Source organism: Tauraco erythrolophus, chromosome Z (genome assembly GCF_009769465.1).
Source record: "Tauraco erythrolophus isolate bTauEry1 chromosome Z, bTauEry1.pri, whole genome shotgun sequence".
In the NCBI taxonomy this organism is placed as follows: domain Eukaryota; kingdom Metazoa; phylum Chordata; class Aves; order Musophagiformes; family Musophagidae; genus Tauraco; species Tauraco erythrolophus.
This window is the reverse complement of record NC_141496.1, coordinates 34,745,301-34,773,274: the sequence shown is the minus strand read 5'-3', so window position 1 is coordinate 34,773,274 and position 27,974 is coordinate 34,745,301. Positions and strand designations below refer to the sequence as shown.

The 27,974-nt window shown below is 40.5% G+C and overlaps 1 protein-coding gene across 1 annotated transcript in view; it reads right to left on the bottom strand.

Moving 5' to 3' along the window:
• The window catches only part of MCTP1 (multiple C2 and transmembrane domain containing 1), a 290,613-nt gene that overhangs the window by 23,141 nt on the left and 239,498 nt on the right, over window positions 1-27,974 (bottom strand). The window contains exon 17 of the mRNA XM_086628677.1: window positions 16,773-16,826. Coding sequence (XP_086484803.1) covers window positions 16,773-16,826 — 54 coding nt within the window. The remainder of the gene's footprint in view (window positions 1-16,772; window positions 16,827-27,974) is intronic.

The following is a 27,974-nucleotide window of genomic DNA, read 5'->3' as shown; positions in this document are numbered from 1 at the left end:
ACCACAACTCTTTGAGTGCAACCATCCAGCCAATTCCTTATCCACCGAGTGGTCCATCCATCAAAACCATGTCTTTCCAGTTTAGAGACAAAGATGTCATGTGGGACAGTATCAAATGTTTTGGATAAGTCCAGGTAGATGATATCAGTTGCTCTTCCCCTATCCATCAATGCTGTAACCTCACCATAGAAATCTACCAAATTAGTCAGGCAGGATTTGCCCTTAGTGAAGCCATGTTGGCTGTCACCAATTGCCTCCTTATTTCCTATGTGCCTTAGCATAGTCGCCAGGAGGATCTGCTCCATGATCTTGCTGGGCACAGAGGTGAGACTGACTGGCGTGTAGTTCCTGGGTCTTCTTTTTTTCCCTTTTTAAAGATGGGGGCTATGTTTCCCCTTTTCCAGTCAGTGGGAACTTCACCAGATTGTCATGACTTCTGAAATATCATGGATAGTGGCTTAGCAACTTCGTCTGCCAGTTCCCTCAGGACCCGTGGATGCACCACCCATGGACTTGTCCACCTTCAGGTTCTTTAGATGGTCTCGAGCCTGGTCTTCTCCTACAGTGGGCAGTTCTTCATTCTCCCAGTCCCTGTCTTTGCCTTCTGTGACTTGGGCTGTGCAGCTGGAGCTCTTGCCAGTGAAGACTGAGGCAAAGAAGTCATTGAGAACCTCAGCCTTCTCCATATCCCGGGTAGCCAGGTCCCCCATTTCCTTCTGGGGAGGGCCTACATTTTCCCTAGATTTCTTTTTATTGCTGACATATCTATAGAAGTTTTTCTTGTTGCCCTTGATGTCCCTGGCCAGATTTAACTCTATCAGGCCTTTAGCTTTCCTAACCTGATCTCTGATTGCTCGGACAATCGCTCTGTATTCTTCCAAGGCCACGTGTCCTTGCTTCCACCCTCTATAGGCCTTCCTTTTGTGCCTGAGCTGGTCCAGGAGCTCCTTGTTCATCCATGCAGGCCTCCTGGTGTTCATACCCGACTTTCTCTTTGTTGGGATGCACCGCTCCTGAGCTTGGAGGAGGTGATCCTTGAATATTAACCAGCTTTCTTGTGCCCCTCTTCCCTCCAGGGCTTCATCCCATTGTACTCTACTGAGGAGATCCCTGAAGAGGCTGAAGTCTGCTTTCTAATGCATTTAGAAAGTTTGAGATCCGCTCAATGGCAAGAAGCTATTATTTATTACACCCTTCCATACGGTCATTTGTTTCTAACTTTTTTTTATATTCCATTTATGTGACACAAATCCTTTTGGCTGTTTCCAGTGACGGAGTTGCACTGAGCTATCCTTTCCCCACCTTGTTCAATATTATGGAACAAACCACAAGTATCTTTAGGTACTTAGATTAGAAAGGATGTATATTATTAAAAGACAGATCCAAATTATTCACCTGAATTATTATTAAGACGCAACATATTTTAAACTCATCCACACTGCATTCAGTTTTCCTTACTACAAACATTACTTTCAAAAAACATGGTGGAGGTAATTTAGCATATGTAATCACAGCTCCAACTTTCACCTAAAGCATAAGAGTAGGAAGAATTTTACAAGCAAAAGAGGAGGGAGAAGGAAGAAAATCAAGATTTGCTAAGCACGAAATCTTTTCAAGATCCTAACAGCAGGTAACCTGTCTAGTGTATCGTACTTTATAAATCCATGCCAGGGCCCTGGCTACCCTTCTGCCTTCTATCCTTATGTGCTTTGTTAGGATACAATTCTGAATAAAGATATTGATAGTGTCCAGAAGAAATATATAGTGTCTGGATCATATCGACATCTTGGAAGGGAAAGAACAACGCTACATGTGTCAAGGTAGCGAAGCAGTGTTGGAATACTCCGTGTCCTTGACTAAACCCTCTATATGTAAGTGATGGAGAAAGCAAAGGATATCACCATAGGGGGTAATTGTAACAATATTTCTGCTGTTTAATTTCCTTCTGGAGGAAATGTATCCTTTTTAGCTCCCTGGAAGCCTTTACAGACCTTGTCCTTGTCAGTGACTCTATTCAAAATTTAAAAAATTAAAAAAAACCCAAACAAACAGAAAAGGAATACATAAGAACATGGGGACTTTTGTCTTCTGCAGGTAGGATCTCACTCTTTCATTTTTTCAGTATCTTTTTAAAAAACAATATTGTATTGTGTCATCTACCTGGACTTGTGCAAAGCTTTTGACACTGTCCCGCACGACATTCTTCTCTCTAAACTAGAGAGGCATGGGTTTGATGGATGGACCACTCGGTGGATAAGGAATTGGCTCAATGGTCGCACTCAGAGAGTAGTGGTCAACGGCTCGATGTCCAAGTGGAGACCGGTCACGAGTGGCGTCCCTCAGGGGTCCGTGTTGGGCCCGGCCCTCTTCAACATCTTTGTCGGTGACGTGGACAGTGGCATGGAGTGCACCCTCAGCAAGTTCGCCGATGACACCAAGCTGTGTGGTGCCGTCGACACGCTGGAAGGGAGGGATGCCATCCAGAGGGACCTCGACAGCCTGGAGAGGTGGGCCCGTACCAACCTCATGAAGTTTAACCAGGCCAAGTGCAAGGTCGTACATCTGGGTCGTGGCAATCCCAGGCACAAATACAGACTGGGCGAAGAACGGATCGAGAGCAGCCCTGAGGAGAAGGACTTGGGAGCACTGGTGGACGAGAAGCTCAATATGAGCCGGCAATGTGCTCTTGCAGCCCAGAAGGCCAACCGCGTCCTGGGCTGCATCAAGAGCAGCGTGGCCAGCAGGTCGAGGGAGGTGATTCTCCCCCTCTACTCTGCCCTCGTGAGACCTCACTTGGAGTATTGCGTCCAGTTCTGGAGTCCCCAACATAAGAAGGACATGGACCAGTTGGAAAGGGTCCAGAGGAGGGCCACAAAGATGATAAGAGGGCTGGAGCACCTTTCCTATGAGGACAGGCTGAAAGAGTTGGGGCTGTTCAGCCTGGAGAAGAGGAGGCTCCGGGGTGACCTTATAGCGGTCTTCCAGTACCTCAAGGGGGCCTACAAGAAAGATGGGGAGAGGCTGTTCAGGAGGGCCTGTTGTGATAGGACAAGGGGTAATGGTTTTAAAATAGAGGGAGGTAGATTCAGGTTGGATATTAGAAAAAAATTTTTTACCATAAGAGTTGTAGAACACTGGAACAGGTTGCCCAGAGAGGTGGTGGATGCTCCATCCCTGGAGACGTTCAAGGCCAGGTTGGATGAGGCCCTGAGCAACCTGATCTAGTTGGAGATATCCCTGTTCCTTGCAGGGGGGTTGGACTAGATGACCTTTGAAGGTCCCTTCCAGCCCTAACGATTCTATGATTCTATGATTCTATGATTTTCTGAACATTTTTCATGTTCAAACTGTGAAAACTAATTCCTCCAACTCTCTTCACCTTCCTGGGAAGCTGACAGGAGGTACAGAAACCATCTTGTGTGTCCAAGTCCTGACACTGATTTTGAGGACCATTTTGATCAAAAATTATCATCACTAGCTTTGAAATGGAAGCATAGATATATATTGTAATTCTAGCAGTGTTGACTGGGATTGTAAACATGTGCGGCAAGTCTCATGATCTAGTTTAAGGCTCTTAGATACAAAAGTGCATTTTGTGATGGGCAGCACACAGACTATGTGGTGCTCACTGACGTCAGTGGCCGGAACATTTCATCATGAAGTCCTCTGAGCTCCTCTGTCTGAATATGGGAATAAACCCACATGTTTGGCCACTTTTGTCTTCAAGACATTTCTGTCTCTTTCAGTACTTTTGTATTTGGCCATGACTTTTGGATAATAGATGTCAGCAGAGCAGTAAGACTATTAGATAATTAACTCCCTTAATAGTTCCAGCATCACTTCCAAGTATTCTCTCAAAATAGTCTTTAGCAATGTACCATGTCTTTTTTTCAACTGGTATTTCTACCTGTTTTCTGTTGCTGAAAACATTTTTTAAAGGCTGTCCAAAATCAGGTAGTTTTAAATAATTAAAATAATTAATTTTATTTCCCTCCTCATGCAGTAGGAGCATGTTTCCATGGCATTTTCTTTTTCATTGCTAAAGCAGAAATCCCTTCCTATTCTCCATATGTCTTTCAGCTGATGATATTTTTTCCCTCCTTACTTCTCTCCCTAAAAAGTCTTAATTGACTTTGTAGTCCAGTTTGGTCAAATTATTTTTATCGATTTTCAATACAATTTTGTTTTAACCTGGGATCTTCAAGCAATCTGTTGTGAAACTACAGAGACTGGACACTTCTGGCCATCCTTTCTACCCAAAGGATTTATGAACACAGATCACTTAGGGTTTCTGAACTTCAATGTATTTTGTGGGGCAAAAACCCAAAACTCCCTGTGTACTGAATTGTATTAACTTGGCCACAAATTCCAAGTTGCTATGTACCTCTCAAGAGACATAATTCACATAAATTTTATCTATACATTGGAAATGCTCTACAAATACAGAAAGCTGCAGGCAATGTCCTTGTGAATTCTCCATAGTCTCCTCCTATCCCAGAGAAACACAAGCAAATAGACATTTTCTTTCTTTTCTCCTCCCTGACTCACTCCACTCCTACTTGCTCAAAGAGTTACTCCACTGGGCTGCTCCTTATCAAACACTAATTTCCTGGAACTGTTAATGACAGTTAACAGTTCTGACAAATGATACCATTCACAGACTCATTCCCTCTGGCTACCTCCCTCCTCCCAGGCTACCTGTCCTTGCTTCTACTCTTTGTAGGCTTCCCTGTTGTGTTTGTGTTGGTCCAGGAGCAACTTGTTCATCCATGCAGGCCTCCTGGTGTTTCTGCCCAACTTCCTCTTTGTTGGGATGCACCACTACTGAGCTTGGAGGACGTGATCCTTGAATATTAACCAGGTAGTGAGCTTTCTGTGCCCTCTCCTCACCACCTTGAGGATCCTGAACTCCACCATTTCATGGTCACTACAGTCAAGGCTGCCCTTGAACTTCACATTCCCCACCCGCCCCTCCTTGTTGGTGAGAACGAGGTCCAGCAAAGCACCTCTCCTCATTGGTTGCTCTCTCACTTGGAGAATGAAGTTATCATCAAGTGCTACAGGAATCTCCTGGATTGCCTATGCCCTGCTGTGCTGTCCCTCCAACAGATATCGGGGTCGTTGAAGTCCCACATGAGGACCAGGGCTCGTGAACGTGAGGCTGCTCCTATCTGTCTGTAGAGGGTCTCATTCACTCGGTCCTCCTGATGAGGCGGTCTGTAGCAGACCCCCACTACTATGTCCCCTGTCCCTGCTCTCCCTTTAATCCTGACCTATAAGCTCTCAGTTGGCTCCTCACCCATCCCTAGGTGCAGCTCCATGCACTCCAGCTGGTCTTTGACATAGAGGGCAACACCTCCTCCTCATCTTCCCTGCCTGTCCTTCCTAAAGAGCTGTATCTTTCCATTCTGACACTCCAGTCATAGAATTCATCCCACCACGTCTCCTTGATGCCAACAAGATCACAGCCCTGCAGGTGCACACACCTCTAACTCCTCTTGTTCATTCCCCGTGCTATGTGTGTTTGCACAGAGGCATTTAAGTTGAGCCCCGATGAAGCCAACTGACTGGCTGGAGTGGCTGGAATTCCCTTTTGCTGCTCTTCAGCAGAAAGACTTTTCTTTCTCCACTCTAGTTCAGGACACACAGATAGATTGCTGAATGCTAACAATCTGCAATCACACGTTAAAATGTCTCAGTATTAACATCAGAATAAAGAAGAAAAGTCCATAAAACATTCCTGTGCACTTCAGGTACTTCCAGTAATACTTGTGAATGACCTGGAAGTACAATATTAAAACTGTTTCTTTTCCTCAACAAACTTTGAAGAAAACAGATACTCCAGTGTCCTAGTTAAGGACCTCAGGTAGCATCAAAACAGGAATTGCAGAGCAAAAATTTGAGGATTTGGGGATTGGTGGAAAATCAACGATTTGGTCTACAAGTCACAGGAAAGAAAAAAAGCATCAGCAAAGGAATTTTCTTCCCCTGCTCTGACAATAAAAAGTAAAGGCAGGAAAAATAACTTAAAACCCCAATATATTTGATTCAAAAAACTCTCTAGGTTTCAATATTTACTTCCTACCTTTGATAACTATTCTGATCGGAGCATTTGGAAAAAAAATCTGGCTCTGTTCTACATACTTCATCAAATCTTGTTTAATGTTCTACTTTTCCTTGCATGTTAATGCTGACCTCCTTTTAAAAGCAAATGGTATTTCTTCAAACTCAATAGATTGTCTATCTGTGGTAATATCTGAGCTCCTTATCGAAATGGAAATTGAGAGATATAAAACATGTTGAACTTTCCCTATATTACTCTTCCAGCAGGCTCCAAAGAAGGGGTTGTGCTCTTCTTTGACTAGAGTAATAGACACAGCCTCAAACAGCTGCATTACTAGCAAAGGGGTTTCTCACCAAATTTTTTTTGGGAGCTTCAACAGTGAGAAGCGCTGCTTTTAAGTCTGCTGGATTTTGTTTGGGCATTTTTGGGTCTGTGGTCCATGAATGAGCAGTTCCTGACTGGCGTAGAGGAAAACACAGTCCTGGTCCAAACTCTGGCGTTTTTCTTTCAAAGGCAGCCAGTCTGAAGAAGTAGTGTCCAATGGTCTCTGTTCGCAGGGGTAAGTTCCAGTCTTCTGAAACAGGGTGTCTCTAAAAGACTGGCACTTCACACCTTAAGGTTGTCTTTGTTTGCTTGGTGGATTGTGCTTGAGCACAATTTTAATCACATTCTTGGTTGGACTGTTTTGAAAAACAGTTTTAGTCTTGTTTGAAAACAACTTTCAGCCAGACATTGCAGTTCCTCTCCTTAGTTTGTAGGCACTGACTTGCAAAAGCAATCCAACAAAAGGACTACGTGCAGCTGTCATTTCAACACTTCCACTCCATTATCAAATAAACAGACAACATCTCACTGGGGAAAAAAATCTTCAGTACTTTCAGGAAACAACCTTTCTGTATTTATGCATTAAGACTTCAAAATGCAGCATAAACCTTATTTTTTAAAAAAAACCCAAACCACAGTGTTAGAACACATTTTCTTCTGAATCAATATATCCCAAAGAAGATGGGTGAAAAGGATTACAGAATGTAAGAGCTATTTGAAAAAATTATTTAGTAACAAACTGGCTCTTGGCCTATAACATTATATAATGTAATTTCTGATAATGCAGCTTCAAGCTTTCCCTGAACAGACTATACTATCTTAATTTTTAACAGACTGTCCAGAAACCACAACTCTTACTATGCAAACCATTCCTCTATCAAAATGTATGGATGTCTATTATACTTCAGAAAAATAGCTGAGTAAACTGTTTCTTCATCTTCACTATATGCTATGTATTGATCTAAAATATTCAGGCAGCATTTGTTCTTTGAGAGTGGGAAGGAAAGCAGCCCTGGGACTTCACAGAATAGACAAGAAGATGGTTCAGTGCACATAAACATATGCACAAATTTCAAATTTCCCCAAAATTTAGAAATAAAAATCCAACTACAAATTAGCCTCCTACTCAGCAGTAGAGAAGGCATTCCAAAGGATTTCTATCTACTCCTTTCCTATCGGTATTTAAAATTTTAATCAAACAGTAATTAAAGGCCAACAAACAGCTCTTCCATACTTAATTTTAAACCATAGCTAACTCATACATTAAAGGGATAACAACACACTGCTGTATATGCTGAAGGTGGGAGGAATTGCACCATTCTTTTGTGTAAAATGCTAAAAAGCCCATCTGCTGAGCAATCGATCTTAGATTACTATTTCTGATTGCAAGAAAGCTTCAGATTAGCAACGGTGTTCTGACTTTTTCACACTGTTAAAGAAAACCAGAAAGCAATACTTTTCCAATAGAATGCTTTTTTCTCAGAGCTCTATGTTACCGAAATGCCATTAGATATCTGTGACATTACACAAATGAGTGGTGTCCATTTTGTTTTTGTAAATTTGTTCACCTTCAGAACAAAAACAGTTTGCTAACATAAAATCTGTTTTTTCCATCCTGGACTTTGTTACTTTAGCACTTGAGCAGGCCAAGAAAAGATAAAAAGGGAAAGGAAATAGGAGAAAGAGAAATGAGAAAGAAACAATACTTAAATATTTATTAGCCATTTTTCTTACACGTTTTCTGAGACGTATGAAAATAATCCGTACACATTCCTCAGCTCAATTACTTACAAATAACTTATCTGTAGAATCGAGTAAATCTGTCAGTTGTGCAAGTTTATTTTTCCATGTGCTATCTCGAGATAAGCAGGTCTGTAATATTAGATTTCCACTGACATAATTGTGCATGAATTCTGATCTGATTTAGTATTACATGGTGCAAAAGGTGACACATTTTCTTTAATATAGCCCATTAGAAAAGGAAAGGGATTGCCAGTGTATGAAATCTGAGGAGTTTGATTGAAAGACTCTGGGACTTTGAGGTCAACTCAGTGGAAAAGTAACTTGCTCAACTACCCCAGGCACTAAGCACTGTGACAAGCAAACCTAATACCCAGTGTAGTTACACCGTTAGACAATCAATAAAAACACGGCACTATCAGACTGCTACAGCTGTACGTTAACCTATCGTATTACCTCCTCTGCTCCCAAACCAGTCAAACACACACTTGCTGATCATGCAGATAACACAGATACCACCCCAGTCCTTAAGTCACATTTAATACTAAGCCAGAGTGCTAAAACAACCGTTTATTGCTTTTCCATATGCCATAAATTCTAATTTTCGAGGCTATCTAAATTGTACACCGAAGAGTACATTTAGAGCGCTACTGAGATGGCGAAGCCAACTGCTCCAAAATTAATGTATATGAGACGTAAGATAAGCTCTGCACTTGCCTACATGGATGCTCAGCCCACGTCTGTTCCCCCAGCCTACACGAAGCTCCTCTCCCCATTCGCTTGTCTTCTCCTCCTATAGATCTTGGCACCTTTCCCCACATCTCTGCCTGCCCAATGCCCAACCTCCCCTGCTCCCTAAGTTGTCTCTATGTTCTTTTTTTCTTTATGTCTGCACCTCTTTCCTCTGTTCCAGGTCTTGTTCCTGCAGGCTCCTCGACTCAGCTGCTCCCACCAGGCTCATGGTTGGGCATTTGTACCCCTGGTGTGCAACTCAATGGAAAAGTCAGTAAATTCACAGAAAATCCATTGGGCCCCTCAGCACTCGCTTCCAGTGATTGACCTCTCCTGAGCCCACACCAGGCAGGAACAGTCATGGCAGGTCCTTGCCCCACTGGAAGAATGCTCTGTGAGTATACAGGTGGGAATTAACAAATCAACTCCTTGGCTTCAGCAAATTTCTACTGAAGGTTGGCAGACTGCTGTCCCTATCCCCCGCCAGACCCCTCATCAAACCGCATAAACTGTCCAAAAGAGGCAGAGTTTCACAGGAATTAGGAAACCCTCATCCTTCACATTGCAGCCACCTGTCTCTGGTTATTTTGATGTCTCCGCTAATGCAGGAGGGTCGATATCAACAAAATTATATACTTTTTCCACACTGAAACCCAATAAATTCTTCCCTGCACTTATGCTTTAAAATCTACAGAACCATTTTAATGGATATTTCCCGTGATTAAAGAATAGTCTCTGAGGCTGGACTGTGAGTACTGGAAAACAGAAAATACAGACAACAAAATCAAGAAGTTACAGAAATGAAGCAGCAAAGGGCTGCTTTAACCTCTTTTCCAACAGAAAGTGGGAAGAGAGAGTGAAGGATGGAGGACTGGGCAGAAGCTTTTTTTGGCAGAGATAAAGTCATCTGATCTATCAGTATTTTAACACACTTTTTCTTCCCCAAAAGACACATATATTCCAGGGCAGTGGAGGGGAAGGTACCTGGTACTAAAACCTTAGGCATCTACAGGTATCTGCTAGTTAGGAGCTGTATGTCCACGAACTTCTGCTGGGATGGGTGGAACCAGTTGCCTTTTCTGACGTGAAGTGTATTTAAAGCTTTCTGAAGCAGACAATCACAGTGATTAATTTAGAGGACAAACTGTCCTGGTAAACTGCCACACCTTTGGAGTTTTCTAGTAGTGGTCAGTAAATGCACAAAATTCATAACTATGAAACGAAAAGGAAGAAGAATGAAGCTAGTTATACGCACTATTTGCCCACAGGCTTTATTTATGCCAAATTTACCTCTTTATGTGCCAGCAGATGAAACCTGAGGAGTGGCAGACTGTGCTCTTTACCATGCTGCGTGGATGCTGCTGGACAACGCCAGCTTTGCAGTTCCATACCATGCTCCTCTATAAGCAGCTTCGCACTTAAATTCTTTGGGGTGGGAATGCACCTTTCATTCTGTCAGGATTATACGTTGCCTGGATGATCTGTCCAGCAACTTCATCACTGATCCACACATCATCATTAAGCAAACAATATTAAATCTTCTACTGACACATGGAGAAACTTTAAACTGCACCCAACGTATATGCATATTGTTTGCAAGAACTTGTAATTTATTTTCCCATACTCCTGTATCTTCCTCCATAAAGAACAACAATGCCTGATCAACTATCCTGGCAAACTTTTGTAGCTGAGGTTGCAATTTTTCTTACAAGCATTTTAGTTAAGTGAAGGGCACGCACCTAGCTTAAAAGGTAGATTTTAATTTTGCTGTGCTATGAGCCTCGGCATCAAACCTCAGCTGAAAACAGCAGACCATAACATGCCATCCATTTTGCAGAGCCATGTTGCTGGGCATCATCTTCTCCCACAGCATCATCTCTGCTGGTCCTTCTTTCTCATTCACTGAATCGTAGAATGGCTTGGGTCAGAAGGGACCTTTTAAAGGTCATCAAGTCCACCCTCCCTGCAATGAGCAGGGACATTTTCAACTAGATCAGGTTGCTCAGTGCAGGTTGCTTCACATACAATGTGTCAGCCACATGTCTGCCACCACGGACTGGGTCCATATAGCGCTCATCCATCCTCCTGCTAGCACAGCTCAACCATCATGTTTCTTCTACCAGGCTTCCAAAGTTATGTCTTACTCATGACCATCTCTGCTTTCTGTGGGACCTGGATGAAGACTTCTGTGTTACTGGCTCTACACCTTGCTGCAGAGCAAGTTCAAAAGGCATCTCTCTAAAACAGGTGTTTGGGGCTCTTATTTGGAAGGCTAAAATGGGGAGCTATGACTAAACCTGAAGAAATATTCCGGCAGCTGGCAAATACGCATGTCTTGTTGCTTACACAGCTTGCATAGAGTTGCAAGTGATTCATGGCAGTGGCTTAAACAGAACCCAGATCTCATGATTTTGTGTGAAACTACATGACAAAAATCTGTTAGAGAATGAGGAATGGTCCATTCTCATGGCTTTTGAAGCCACTTAACAGACGGATGCCTTTGGAGCTAAGGAATAAATCAACTTGCACATGTAGGAAGGTTTCAAACAGAACTGGTCAGTACAAGTTTTTGGTAATTTCCTTCAACATTCAGCATTTCTCTCCCCTGAGTCACAGAGAAGATCCTACAGACGTTTTTACTACACCTCATATTATAAAGTTACTTTTTGAGGATCTAGATGAAAACAAACCTTTGCTTGGTCTCAAAGAATTTAAATCATTTGCTTAGTTACATTAAGAAATAATATTATGGGTAAAGGAAAAATGTAGGGCAAAAATATGTCACATTCTGAAACAGCTAACATAATTAAGACATATTCTTCATTTGATTTAATAATTTATTGAATTATACTTGGATTACTTAATAAATGAAGAACATTACCCACACTGTATTAGTCACAGGTGAAAAAAACCACGTACATGTATGAGTGTAATTCATTCAACAGTTTATATACCCACGGCTCCCCAGGGACTCTCTCACACACACACACGCACCTCCTCGAGTGCCAAACTTCAGATGTAAATCTCAGATTCTGATCTCACCAAAACTCATTCTACTCCACTAATCTTGATAGTACTCCACTGCATCAGGTTGAAGAATCCTGATTTCGCTGAAACTAAGCCTCTCTGTAGGCTGTCCAAGTTACCTGTTTTCAAAGGTGCGCACTTCGATCACAAAGCCCCAGTACAGGGCAGGATGAAAACTGCTTATTTGTGGAAACTCCTCTGAAAAGCCTCCGCATGATCCAAGGTACATCCACGGCCATGACTTTGGGGTAATTCAATGATCAGAAACATCATCGGCTGATATTCCAGTGTATGGGTTGAAGCAGTCTACACCGTTATCCCTCTCATTTTGTACAATTTCGATAAAAACCACATGCCTCTTATCCCCATCTCTGTGTGAATAACTAAACTGAGCTGAAACCAAACTGCACTGAGAAGTCTGACTTCTGCAGCTATGTACTCAGGGCTGCTCTGTTGCAGATTTCTTTGATAAGCACACATAGCCTAGGTAAGCTTTTAGGGGACAGCAGTTTCACATCCAGATACAGTTTTCAGTGGAAGCTGTTGTTAGTCTTCCGTTCACAGCTAGCATTTAGGTGCTATGTTCGTGTAAAATTTAATGGTGGAATCAAGCCACAGGTGAACCAATGGATTTATTCATTCTGGCATTTTCTCTTCACTCCACTCACTCCCTATTTCTTTATTCTTTTTCCATTATTTATTTTATAGGAAATAACTACCACTATAATAGATTACAATCTTCTCCTTTATAGAATATAAGAATATAGGCTACATCAGAGTTATCTTTCCTCCTCCTCACGATCCACTCTTGGTAGAAATGTGGGGCACACTTCTGAGACAGGTTACAAATGTGTCTTGGCTTGAAAACAAAGTTGATACCTCTCAGTAGGGATGATTAAAAGCCTTAAAACATATTTTAATTTGACTCAACTATCTTTCATTATAAAAGCTTCTATTTATCTTGAAACATAGTAACATTGACTGAGAACTGCAAAGAATTTTTCAAAGAATGAAAGCCTAGAGAAAGAGTAGCTGAAGGTGCAAATGATTTGAGTACTTGTATTAATAAGAAACTATTACTGTTAACGAAAAAGTAAAATAAAATCGTGATCATAATGTGCATCTTCCTCCACTTAAATCTGCAACAGTAGCATCGCCCACTGGCCTGATTCTGTGGCATGCTGGGGGCTTGCCGCAAAACGCTGAGCTGAAATTCTTTGTGATTACCTGAAATCTTATCTGGACATAAGAGTGCTACGTGAAAAGCATACCTGAACTTCTTAAATGACAAACTAAAATCTTATATACGTAGATTATGCATATTGACCACTACATTATTATAACATAACTGTGTACAAATCCTTCTGATAACTTGTTGATAACTTAACTTCATGTAATTTAACTGACCCTTATTTGCTAAGATACTGTGTAAGCCAGTGTTTGGAAGGGAGCCAGGAAAAAAAAAAAAGTTTTGGCATAGTTTTAGCACGTGCTATAGAACATATGGAACGCAGAATCCAGTGCTATTTCTTGGAAAAACCACTATTAAACCATGGGACCAATGCCTGAGCCAAACAAACTACAACATATTTTTTAGTTCCCAAATACATAATATGACAAAGAAACAAAATTAGAAAAAAGGGTTCCACTACTAGGCAGCACTTTGTAACTGATACAACAGGAAGTATACTTGCCATTTTCGTTTATTAGTCATATTGCAACCAAAGAAGAAAGTTAATATTCTCCAGTAAAAAAAAAAAAAAAAAAAAAAATTCTATTACCTTAAATTGATAGTTCTGTCTATCTTAATTGCAGCAGAGGGTGAAAAAAAAAAAGTTACTAAACCCCAGAACATTAAAATAAGACTAAGTAATACGGGAAGTGCAAATCTACCGCCTCCAACTCCTCTCAGTATTACACACCACTATTAATAAAATGCATTACTTTAACTAATTACATACACTTGAGCATTCATCATCATCAGTTTATTACTTCTGTAACTGCAATTTAGGGATGTCGAGCAACATGCCTCCACCACACGTCCCGCAACCTACATCAGTGCGTGCCTACACGGACCTCATCAAGTAGCCAAAGAAGTGCCCTTTCACTGAGAGCAAGTGACTAATATCTAAGCTGGTTCTAAAGAAAGACACTTTCATAATCGCCCAACAATCTGCTAAGTGAAAACATATGGGTAGGCTTAGGTAAAGCCTGCCAGGGGTCTTTACTGAATGGAAAACAGGTGCTCCAGTTCTGTGCCATGTAATACCCCATTTACCGTTAAGTCCAAAGGTTACAGGACTAATAGCTGCCTTGTGGTAATCAGGGAAAGCAAAGACACTGGCCGTGGTCAAACATCTGGGACATATTTTACATACTTGCAACATATGCTTCAGTTTCAATTAAAGTGAGGCTTTGGCACATTTATTAATCTTTTTACTTTTATCGCATAAGAAGACCCATTTACCTGACTTTTCTGTTACATCGTATGAAAAAACAGAGGAATAACAAAAGCCAGAGGCCACTACTAGCTGGTGTTACAAAATGTGCATTTGTTTTCTCACAAAACATTTTGCACATGGCTTTAAGAAAAAACATACGTGAATTAAACTGCACCTTTCCATTTTGACAAAAAGAGGTAAGAGGAACAGCACTAGTTAAGAGAGTATGTCTAGTGCTACAGAAAGAAAAAAACACCCTAAGAGCTTCTAACAACAAACAACTCAGTCCTAACTATGTGCTTACGTTCTACAGTTTAGCCCAGTTTAGCCTAAAATAATGCCTGCTGCAAGGAGTACTGCAAACACATGGTAGTTCATACATGCTTATTTTAAAAAGTGTAATTTTCTTTTCCATTCAAACAGCATATTCAATCAGGAGAACTCAAAATGTTTTCAATAATGAAGACAGCTTTGAATTTATAAAAATCAACCTAAACACCTTCTGTATAGAAAGACAGCCCTTAAATATTCAATAAAAGGGCTCACTGAACCAACACGGTGAAGTCAGTACTCACTTTTATTCAACTTTGGTAACTAGATGTAGAAAAATGTTTGAACTCTGCTGTCAATTTGAGAAAGCTGAATATTAGATCACAACATTGAAACCTAGAGTGATACTTCTAATTGGGTATGTTTTGCCCAGCATCTGCTAATCGCCAGAGAATTGGGGGGTGGGGGGGCTGAACCCTGCCCTCATCTTCCCTTTTAAAGGAGTTTGTTTGGCAATTTCCAAAAACCACTAAGCGGTAACTACATAGGTTGGTTTAAACTACGAGCAGTCAAGCACTATTCTTTGTGAGCTAATCACAGTGATTAAAATATCCAGAAATACACACACTACTGGGATGGTACTTTTGCACCAGCTATAATAATAAAGGAGGAAGAAACGGGAGAAAATGGCTTCAAATGGATGGCAGATCAGTGTTTATCAGAAGAGAAATGATGATTCAAAGCCAGCATGTTGAGTTAAAATACAAGCTCTCCACAGCTACATGACTGACCTTTGCAATAAATCATATATTTTATTGCCAGAAGTGTACGCTCATATCATTTAGTGTTAAAAACCATCACATACGTGTTTTGTAAAAAAAGGTTTTGTTACTACAGTGTTTGCCGATTCTGAAATGATGTAGGTAACGATTTAAGTGATGTATAGAAGAATTTCACATAATAACTTTCTGTCAATTGTAAAATGTTTGAGCTGGCAATGGAATGAGGAAAATACTCTTTTTTTTATCATCTCTCAGCTCTTAGGTGTTAGCTAACAGAAAAATAATCATTCAGGGGATTAACTAATCACGGTGAATTTTCTGACATTTCAAATGCTGCTGCCAGCATATGAATTCTTATAGTGGTATATAACTGTACATCTCAACTAGAAACAAAGGTCAAGGGCATAAATTAAGATACACTGTTTTTCTCCTCTCAGAAAAAAAAATAAAATTCATTGCTTTACTACAACAGAAGTGGGGGAACAACTGTGAAGGTCAAAATCATCGGTATTTTAATTCAGAGTTCTTGTAAAATTATCTAGTTTTTTCCCTTTTCTTTTCTTCCACAAATATCACCTTCCTGGCATGAAAATACCAGCAACGATGGGGCTGTCTCCACGGCACTCGCCTCCTCAGAAAGTGGTCCCGCCAGCGCTAGCCGTTGCTTCAGTGGCGCAAGGTCATTCTAATTTCTTTCCTCTGGTTTTTCCCTCTCCCTGGGGGACAACCAATCCAAGCAGTCCCATAGCTTGGCTCAATAAGAAGTGGAAATGAGCTGTTATTTACTGTGGTTGCAATCCTCAACTCAACCAGCAGCCTCCGAACGGAACCGTGTTTGCTCAAATAGCTGAACGATCCACCGCGCCAACTCCCGATCAAGCAGACCTCCATGAGAATTGTGATTATTTAAATGTCATACAGAGCGCAAAACATTTCAGCCGTTCTTCTCCCAAGTAATTCTTTGAAAATTACAGACGTCAATATCCCGTCTTTAACCAGTATGGAGTTGCTATTTTTACACCATTTCTCCCCTAAAGTGCAGCCCTATTTGTAATACTTAAGACAGGACAAATTTTTGTCCTTCAAAAACAGTTGTCACTGCAGTTATCTTCACAAGAGCTATCAAGTTCCAGACAGGCTGAATTATTTTTGTTCCTGGCAGAAAAAATATTTGACCCAGCTCTGGACCAAGAAAAAAAAAAAAAAAATAGGCAGGATTTATAGTCCTCTATCCTTTCGTGCAACACACTGTAGCATTGTTAGGATGATAAACAGCTCTGTCCAATTTTCTGGACTAAAACACTTCAACTCTTTTTTTAACTGTCTGTAAAAACAGTGTCATGTCTAAATTCTCCCATCCCCAGATACCCAAGTGCTAGGAAAGATAATTACCTTGTCATCTCTGTCATCCTCTTCTTCCTCGTCCTCTAGCATGTCCTCCACTACCTGCAGACAGAAACAGTAGTAGTTGTCATGATTTAAAAAGGCAGAGTTTTGTTCTGTCAGTTCTAAACCTTTTGTAGATGAAAACTTTATTAACATTTGAAATAAACGCACAAAAGGAAAATGTACAACTAGGAAAAAACACTTGATCCAGAGATTCAAATTTAGGAAAGTGTTACAGTTTTAACTGACTTACATTAGGGAATTATATACTGAAAATCCTTCCTGTACAAAAGGCTTGCTTGACAATTTAAGTATTTAAAAGGTAGTTCGAAATTCAATACATGATTGTTTTAACTAAAGGAATCCTTTGTCAGCTCCACTGGTGCCCATGCAGCACACACAAATGCTTGCTTTAAATTTACTGTTACTTACAGAAACGTGCAACGTTTTTAATAGAATTTACAGCATTCACCACGAGCTTTTTTGAAGAATACAAAGCTGGGAGTAAATTCATACTAGTTTATCTTCTTATGATCTACAACAATGATATATCCCATATGTTCTTTCAGCATTAGCACTGTGTTTCCTAATAGTGGTTTTATACAATCTGTGCGTCTAACTTGATGCACATTCATTGCTAGCTGCTGTTGCCACATGTCTGTGTCTATGTATTTTTCCATTTAAACACTCTTTTCAGTCTAACACTATGAAATATACACATACATTCAATTCATTCTACAAATATTAGTAATTATTAATCACACCATGAGCATGAAATGAACTACTATTAAATCTAGTTTACAGAGAGATTAAATGACTTTCCGAAGACGGTCAGTGGCAGGTTCAGACTTAAAGCTCACAAATCCCTCTCATAACGCTATGATCAAGTTTGCAGCCTGCCCTACGGGGACAATCCTCTGTTGTTGGAGTTGAAATAAACTTGTACCTCCTTATAACCAGAAAATAATGTGGGTTTTTATATCATTACTTACATGTAAGTATTATTAGGATATAGGAATAGCCATAATGAAGGTCAGCAAAGATCCAGCTAGCCCAATGTCGTACTACGGACGCAAAAAGTGTATACTCTGTATTATAAAGTATGCATAAAAAGGACAAGAGAAGGAAAGTCTCATTGATATGAAACATCAGTACTTATGCCTATTTTGCAGACTTGCCACCAACAAAAACAATGGTTTACTTTGTTATATAGGTGAAGGCACAAATGGTTTTAGTCTACTCGTCATTTAAGACAATGCATTAAAATTATAGCTTCATAATCACCCCCCCCAAACACAGCTGCAAGGATATTCTCAACAAGTCCAAATCCATTTGCAAGAACTAAAAGGACTTTTAACACTATCTAAGAGCCAAATTCAGGAAAATTCAGAAATTCTTAAAAATGAATAATGTGTCTATCAGATGCCTTTCTCCGAGTTAGCTCAATCATCAAGAAGACTCCAGTTAATCATGTTACATGGGCCCATGCAAAATATAAACAACACACAGATTGATCCAACACGCACATCTAGTAGAGCACGCTGCAGACATGGAAGTCAACTGCACAGTTCAAAACACTGGCAGTTTCAGCTGCTCATCCTTGTTTGAACCCAGTCCCAAAAGTCCTCCAACAACAAGCCTGGGACGCTGGAGGGGAAGGAGCCTCCAGTTCGGCCTACTGGCTGCTCTGTCCTGGAGCTCACGATCAAAACTAAAACTAGAAACAGTAAAGAGTGAGCATGTCCAAAAGCACAAGGAAGCAGCATGACCCAAGCAATCAAGGAATTATTACTCTTCAATCTTTCCTGCCCAGAAGAACAATTTTAGCAGGAGAAGCCTGACTGACCGGATCTCCTGACGCCAGTCAGGCAGATGAGTTTGTGAGTCCCCTCCAGCTGAAGAAGGATCAAGGCTGGGCTCCAGCCACCGTCCATGAAGAAGGAGCCTCCCTCACCAGTGTCTCCTCTGTTTTCTGTTGAGGTCAGCTTTGCTCCCCTTCTTTAAGAAAGAGGATCAGAGACCGCGCCCAGAGAGTTTGGGATGGTCGCACCTCTCAGCATGGAGAGAGGGAACTGTTGAGAGTGCGTTGCCCAAATGCTTGTCAGCTCCTGCTTAGCTCAGCATGCCATTCTACAGGTCCCATCTGGAGGTGCCGAGAGGTCCTGTCTTCACGGACCTCTCTGTGGAAGCAAAGACTTTCTCATTTCCCATGCACCCGCAATACCTCCTTGCTCCTCTCCTCTCCTGGCAGCTCACTGTCATCTTCCCTGGGCTGCTGCGAGTGCCTGGGGAGCTGAGCTGTAAACTACATCACTGGACTGATTAAGCTCCTCAGAAAGCCACCCCAGAACTTTTAATGTAGATGGTTTCAGTGACCCAGTTTACCGAGCAGCTTCAGAAATCCCAGCATCAGCTCTACTGAGGAACTGGTAAGCCAAGAAGAGAGGATGAAAATGAGCTGGTAAAGGGCTGCAGCGAGATGGAAACCCTCTCAAATCAGTTTTGCCACACACAAAAAAGTCTGTAATTACATCATTAGATGACTAAAGCCCAAGGTATAAACCTGACTCTGTTGACTCAGAAACTGCCTACGTCTGGAGCTGACTAAACTCACTATGTCTCTTACTTTTCAATATTAATATTCCCCAGACACTTTTATGTACATCCAGAGACTCCTCGACTTGACAGGATTGAACAGCAGAATGCCCACCTCACAGTAGCACTAAAGTTGGCATGAAGACAATTAGCTGAATTGGAAACCTCTAAAATCGTGGCAAATGATGGCACCTCACTGAAATCACTTGTATGACAATAACCATTCTAAATTATCCAGAAAATAATACTTCAAATTCACTTTTTTTTTCCTTCCTTATCTAATGATCTCAAATTTTACAAGCACCTATAGAGGAGCAAAATGTTAACTTGTTCAAAGGATGTAAAAAGTCCTTTGAAATCACTTGAAGCCCAGGACTGAGCTCAGATTTCCAGCTCCTCCATTCCACGTTTTAATTCAAAAGCCACTACCAGTCTACGTTCTTGTTCTAGGTAGTCACATCACCAATTACATTGAGCTTCGGAGTATTGAATTGTCTAGAAAGGAAAACAGAATTCAACTATTGTAGCAAAATAAAATGTACAAAAAAAGTGTTCCTCTGCCCAAGATGCATAAATGATTCTTTAAAGTATATGAAACATGGTTTCACTTGTCTTGAAATTCAAAAGGAGGAGTGAAAAGAAAAAAACCATGAACATCCAGACAACAAGGACACAACAATACAATCTATTAAATCACCAAAACAAGTGTTTTCAGAACTTTGACACAAATTAAAACAAGGAGAGTGGATTCTTCATAATTCTATGATATATGGAGAATTGATATACCGAAGCCTTACAAAAGATGTACACTGAAGTAAAACCTATTTCTGCAGAACAAAGCAAGGCTGTGCAAGAGAGGCACAGTGAATGCAAGCAACAGATTTCAGCTTAACATTGTAGTAAGAACACTGTAGAAAAAAAGCTCACAATGGAATTTTTTCTCCTTTGATTCTGCCTCGTTGCTATTCAAATAAAGTGCATATGTGCCGCTTTGGTTTGAAGGAACACAGTAGTTATTCGACTCTCTGTGTCAAGCATTGCACCTGGGGGAGGTATGATGGGAGAGGGAGGAGGCAGGGAGGGTGGGAGAGGAGAGAGAGGGAGGACAGGAAAAAGCATATGAAGATAAAATGAAACATTAGAGTTATTTCATTAAAAGTTCTATGGCAAAAGTCTTAGATTGCCCCAAGAACACTCACTCTAAATTATGCCTTCCGATACCTTGCTTGAAATCAAGTAGTATTAATCAAACAAAGGAAGGGCACTGGGGAAATCAGAAAGATCTAATGCAAGCAGTTAAAAGTGACATGACCTTCTGTAATGTCACTTGTCACAGACTTATATGCCGCATACTGGTAGAAGGTCTTGAAAGAACCTGTTTCTTGGAACTGTCCCTTGAATGTAATACTAATACAGATGACATTTTAAAAAACACACGTAGACGGCCTCAAACACGGCGTGTCAGCTACTTCACGGCCAAAGAGTAAGCCGACGATGTTTAAATGTTGCAAAGTAAGATCCTTCCTGTGTGAAACAGCCCCATTAAAAGCTTATTAATCAGAAGGAGCACCATGTGTTGTAATTCCTACGTGCTGCCATTGTTTCTGACCCTTTCTCACCCTCTTCGAGGAACTCAGTCCATAAAAACTGTACGATTCATAGCCCGTAGGAGACTGGAGAGGTGTCTGTTCTGTCTGACCAGTGACAGTGGGCAATGAGGTCACAGCAGGTTTCCAGAAGGAAGGACAACCACCACGTCCACACGTCAAAGCAGAAAACTCCAGTGTTTGTGGGCAAGAATGCAGTCTTCTGAGGAGGCGGACAATTAAGAACAACTGGCATTTATTCTAAAGATGATCTATTAATGAAGAAACAGGACAGTATGTGTGAAAAAAAACTTATTTTGACATCTAACCTCAAGACTTGCAAAGTATGGATGGATTTTAGTTATTTATAAGCGTGTTGAATCCAAATACCGTGAGAAAACTTTGAAACTCCTCCTGGATCTAAAGACTGTGTGGAAAAATGACACATTGAAACTTAAAGCCGCTTTCAAATAAAAGACCCTCTCTGAGCTATCAGCCTGCCATTTCCCTTACAAAATGTGCAAACCACAAGTCACTTCATGAATTGTCTTCGGTTTTAATTTCTTTGACTGATGCTACAGAAACACTCACACAGGAGATACTTTGACAACTTTACATGTTAGCAATATCAGATATCTGCTCTGTAATCGTATGTAAAATGCAGAAAAAATAAAAGAGCGGCACTACCAGATTGCAGATAATCCCGACGACTGTTGCCCTAATATTATTCTTTAAAGTGAAGCAACACCCCCCGCCTCCCATTAGCACTTCTGTAGATTTGCGTATATCTTACTTGATGTCGCTTTTCAAACATAGAGGTTTCAAATGAAAAACAAAAGAAAACACTTTTTACGCCATATCATGTGTTATGGTGTCAAAAGATCTGCAGACACCTGTATTTTCACATACAGGTATTAACATTCATGTAACAAAATAAAAGAGAAAACAAGATTTGACTCCGAATTAAACAAATTTCAGAATGTGCAATGAATGTGATCAGAATTGTATTGTTTGGGACTGTTCGGATTTCACGTTAATAAATACTGCTCGGATATAAATTGTACCATATGTTTGTGTGTCACTCAATTCAGCGTTTATGTGTAAATGTAATGCGAAATTGCGCAGTGTGTACGGATTCAGGAGGATGCATAAAGCCACCTGGGCTCTCTCGGGTCGTTTCCAAGCACTTCAAGTGGAAGCAAAGACGTCTGTCGTCAGTAAGGTGGCTGCTGCAGCACTTCTGTGCTCATCTGCACAACACGATGTCTGCTTCTTTCACGGAATTGTCAAGGAGAAACTTTACAGGTGATACAGCTTAATTAAAACGTCCACTTTTTTTATACCATGCTTACAAGGAAAATAAAAATCAAATCAACAGATTCTGATTTAAGAGTGTATTATGACTGCAATACAACTGATCCTGATTTATACTATTAATGTTTTGACCTTGGGGTATTTCATCTGCAGTAATCATCAAGATAACTGAACCACTAGATGTAATAATAATTAAGTGTGATAAGCTTGCCAGGAAGGTTGACTATATTGCAGTACAGAAGACCACAGACTAAAAGAAAAGCATTAGTACTTCACTGCTAAAATACTTCCTGATTTTTACAGAGACACTCAAACACAATTATTTCTTCTTGCAGAATGCATTTCGTTAGCTTATTCTGGGAAGCGCTCATGTTGTAATTTAGTCTGATTCTTAATAGGAAATGAGACTTTAATATGGCTATCAGATGCCTTTTGATGCATGCTACTGATTACATGTAGCTCTGTAATGTCAACAACAGAATTTTTATTTGCAGTATAATAAATTTCTTGGCAACATGCATGGGCAGTAAATACAGTTTATTATACAAGAACATGTAACCTTTTTCCGGCTGTCAGCTTTATATGCCCTCAATATTCAGTTGCCAATGTAGTTAAGATTAAGTAATTTTTAACATAAAAAAGGCACAAGTAGGAGGCCTTTTTCTCTATATTTCTTTCAATATTTGAGTCTCATTTATTTTAGCTCTTTCTTGTATTTACACAATGCACTGTGAACTGAATATTAGGTGTTTATTTGAAGTATGTCTCCATCTAAAGGCTTCAACATGTACTGTACACTTGAAATGTCAGATCTCTCTTAGAATGCTTCATTTTTAGTTCAGCAGTGCGGAAAAAACCCATTTTTTGCTCGGCTAAATATCAACGGCAAGTTTACTACACAGGACTATTAAAAATAACACCACACAATTTTGTGACATAAGATTTCTTGGGCAAAACCTCATGATAAACTCTCTTATTAACAACACTGGCTCAATATAGTTTTCACTGTCGTTATTACTTTCCTTCAAATAGTTTTCAGATTCTAGTAGGACCAGACACGCTTCTCCTATAAAACAGCATTTATCTGAAGAATTTTAAGCTTGTGGGTGTGACACAGTCTGTTACATTCAAATTTGGAGCTGACAAGCATTTTGGTAGAAAAAAAAGCTGTGTTATGTATTTGATGTGACAATATATGCAACGCACATATTATTGTAATTTCAGTTAATTTTTTTTCCCTACGTACTGATACATTTTGTTAAATATATTAAAACTGCAGTACAATCCCAAAGTTCTTAAAGTCTAGGCTGAATTAAAATATACTAAAGCAAAAGAACACTAAACCAGAGATGAATAAAAACCTCACATGACTACAGGAACTTTTCCTAGAAACTAAACTGATGTTAGTTTATATAATATTGATTATTTATAATAGCCACTAGGACCTGTCAAGTGAATCTTGTTGCCATGTAAATCTTGATGCAAATGCAAAAAAAAATTCGTTAAAACACTCTTGTAGAAAAAATGCCTCTATGTGCAGTGAATTTCCATTTTATTTTGGATGCCCGCAGAACTGGAAGACTATATTTGAAAAAATGTGGCAAAATTTAAATTAAAAAAATCAATTGGTTGATGATAGGAAAAAAAAAAAAAATTTTAAATGCTGGAGATGTCTAGCGTGAGGGTTTGGTTTCAGTGTTTTGTTTTCAGGTCACAAAAATCAGGCAAAATATTCCACTTCTGTAGTGCATTTGTTTTGTGTACCTGCTACTGGGCTGAGAAAAGCCATGTAAAGTTTTAGCAAAGGCTTACTACATACTCTGATACCGTATGTAAAGCTCTGACGCAGGGATTATAATTGCAGCGTGGACACTCTCTTTTAGCTGTAGCCCAGATAGCCACTCGCAGTGTTACATTCTATTACGCTGCAGGAGAGAAACGCTTTCTGCCCAACTTATATCTTTATATAGTGTAGTGTGTGACTGTTAAATTAGTGCATAATGCATTTAAAATATTTATAGTACCAACATTTAGTTAAATAACCTTTATGTAAGATTTATGTTGATTTGTTCATTTCTCATTTAATGGCAAATTATGAAGAGCATGTTTCATAAAGATAATTCTCCATTTAAATTCAGCAGGCCATTAAATATTAAAATTATGTTTCTGATGCAATCTAGAGCAAATTTGTCCAGCTTCAGCGATTATTTGCACTCATAAAAATTAGACTTGATTAATAAAATTTAAATGCTTGATTAAGCTGACATTTTCGTGTTTCTTTTCTGATTTATTGGGAAAAAAAAAAGCCCTGTCCCACAGTGAGGTACTGTAGTGTATTTTTTGTCCCTGACTATATGGGTCATATAGAAAGAACAAACAGCTGCATGACGACAGCAACGGTTCTCAGCAGACTGCTTAATATTCAAGCACGTGTTGCCTGCAGTCTTTGTGCTCTGGTAGCTCCCAGAGCCCATGCACGGGCAGACGATGACCTGTGTGCAAAAGCCTCTCTAACTCACTTTATTGATGATAACAAAGGGAGAGCAAGTTTGCGACTCCGATTAACTGGGCAAAAAATAAGGAAGTTTGAGAAAAGCTGGTGGACTTTGCTGCACTGTTGTGAGCAATGTGCTGAGAAGTCTTCTATTTTGAGGTGCAGAGGAGAACATAAGTCTAGTTAATGGTTAGCAAACACAAGGTGAAATCCTTTCTACATAATGTTGCAAATCATACTATAAGAACAACCGTATTCCCCCTACTTTTAGAGGTGTCGTAAATCAGACTAGTTTTACATACGGACCGTTCCACGCCTAACTCTGTATTCTCCTACCAGCCCTCTGGATTTGGGGATTTTGTGGCTACTGCTGTTGCGATCATACTGGAGGCAAAGCTTCTCAGAAAAGTACAGTCAAAATGAAGTCAAGATGCAATTGCCAACCTGACAACGTCCTTTTGCATCATCTTGAGCAAATGACATATTCCAGACACTGTCTGGCCAGAATACACGACAATGATATTTATTTTTGCCATAAATTCATAGCGAGAATTTAATCCTCAGCCAGAAATCACTGCTGACTCTCCAGCAGAAGAGGATTTCTGGACTTCAAGCACAAAACCCTTCAGTACTGCACAGGGAATGGATCTGAAGCACTTGGTGTTTGTCCTGTATCCATCTGCAGATGAAACTCTTTGAAACCCTTTCAAACTAATAACTTCAAGGATTCATGCTTCCAAGCTTTAAGATGTGAAGAAACACAGAAAAAATCAAGTTACTACCTTGTTTATTTGTCTGGTAACTCAGTTTTCAACTTGCAGGTGAACAGGTGGTTAAAGTTAAGCGCTTTCCTGGTGGGGCTGGTTTCTGTATTGAATTGTACAGCAAAGTGGCACTCTCTGCCCAAAATAGGAGCAGTGACAAACCCACCAAAAGATGCTGTTGCCTTGCACCAGAAGAAAGTGATCGGACTCTAACCAGAAAAGCTCTTCTAGCTGCAAGGGAGCTGGGGTTGCACAACCAACTCAAGCTCATCATGCTTACCACCCTTTCTTGAGGAAAGAAAGAATCCAGTGGATGGACATATCCATAAGCATTCTTCTTCCCATTCCTCCTTTTGTTTTTCTTCATGTGGCAATTTCCCGATGACCCATAAATAAAAAACCTGAGTATACACATCATATTGGAGGACTGTATAAAAAGTACCCACAGAAACTGCTTAAAATCTTAAAATGATTGTCTTCAACTAAAGTTATTTTTCCTCTCTTCTCAAAATTTCATCCTAAACATGTCCAGCTCTAACTTGTAATAGAAACAAACTCTAGAAACAAAAGTCAACGAAGCCTATTCACAAAAAGTCTCCAGTGAAATTAAAAGATGTATTGTGCCATTTTATATCACTCTTACAAGATTGATAATATGTATATATACTCTATTATACAGATTCATAAGAATTTGTGTATGGCACATTAACTCCCAGCTGCTCACCATCTTTTCTATGCAATGACAAGTGCAACTTGAAACTTCAAGAGGAAATGAGCTATTTAATATTTCCTTAAAGGCCCTAAGTATTAACTATAAATGCAGGATGTGAACTGAAGCAATTAAACCTTTTCTCCATAGGGGTATGTATGGCAGAAGAACATTCATAGGTAACTCCAGGCATGTGTGTTGTTCTTCTATTAAATTTTAAATTGCTTGGGAGAAAAAACCTAACAAATAATAGACCAAAAGGAGATAAAGATTAATATCTTCAGTTGGAGAATCACGGAGTGGCAGAGGTTGGCAGGGACATCTTGAGATCAACCCTCCTATACTCAAGCAAGGTTGCCTGAGCAGGTTGCCCAGGACCATGTCCAATACAGTCTTGAATATCTCCATGGACGGAGACTCCACAAGTTCGCCGAGCAACCTGGTCCTGGGTGTGACCACGCTCACAGGAAGTGTCTTCTTGTGTTCAGATGGAATTTCTTGTATTTCGGTTTGTGCCCATTGATACTGTCCTGCCACTGGGCACCTCTGAGAAGCATCTGTCTCCCTTTTCTTCTGCTCTCTTCAGATATTTATAAACATCGTCAAGATCCCCCCTCAGCCTCTTCTTCTCCAGGCAGAGCAGCCCCAACTTGCTCAGCCTCTTTGTACGCCAGATGCTCTGATTCCTTCATCATCTTCCCTTTGTTGTGCTGAAGTCCAACTCCTCCTCCTCACCTTCCTGGCCTGTCCTGACTAAAGAGCCAGTACACATCCATTGTGTGATGGTCGTGAGCTCAATCTCACCATACCTCTGTGACCACACACACACATGGACCTCTTAACTCCTACTGGTTCCTATACTGTGCACACTAAAGTACAGACACTTCAGGGAAAGACTCTCTGGCATGCTGGCTCTCAGAAAGGGTTTGAGAGCCTCTTCTAGATCAGCATTTCCTTATTTGTGTGCCTACACACCTACCTCCGCTCTGTTTGGTTGGTTTTGAGGTCTCTCCTATTCACTCCACCCTGCATCCTTTCCTTTCCAACTCAGAACACCACTTCGTCACTTGACTGTGGGTCATCATCACCTCCCTGCCCCATCATTTCCAGTCTACCGCTCTCCTCATCTGGTTGGCCAGCCTTCTGGGAAAGAAGATTTTGCCCCACTTGGTAAGGTGGATCTTGCCTCAATCCTCAAGGAGGATCCCATAGCTGTAAAAACCAAGTCCCTGCTGTCAATAACAGCTGTGCAACTGGTTGCTGACCTGCTAGATCTGTCCACTTCTCTTCCAAACCTTTCTCCTCAATGGCAGGATCAAGGAGAAGATGACCTGGGCTCCCTATCTGCTAACCTATTTAGTCAAGGAAGAGCAAGAACTTGCAGTGCCACCAGAGGAGATCCAATATGCCTGGTACAGCAGTTCAGCGCTATGAACTGGCCCAACAGCTGAGAGACTGTCACAGTTCATCCTAATTGCAGAAGTCACCTTTATATACACAGGGGAAAAAAAGAAATTGATAACTATGCAAACCAGGTTTCATTCACAATATGATGCACTCCAACCACACAATCAAATGTTTCATGTCAGGGATGGGGTCAAGAGCAGCTGGAGAGTGAGAGTGGGAACATTTTTAATCACTTTGAGGGATTATCTGACCATTCCTTAAGTTAGGCAGCTCCAGCAGGCAGCCGGAACACAGCCTGAAGTAGAAAAGCAGGGGAAGAAAAAAAGACATTTTTTTTCC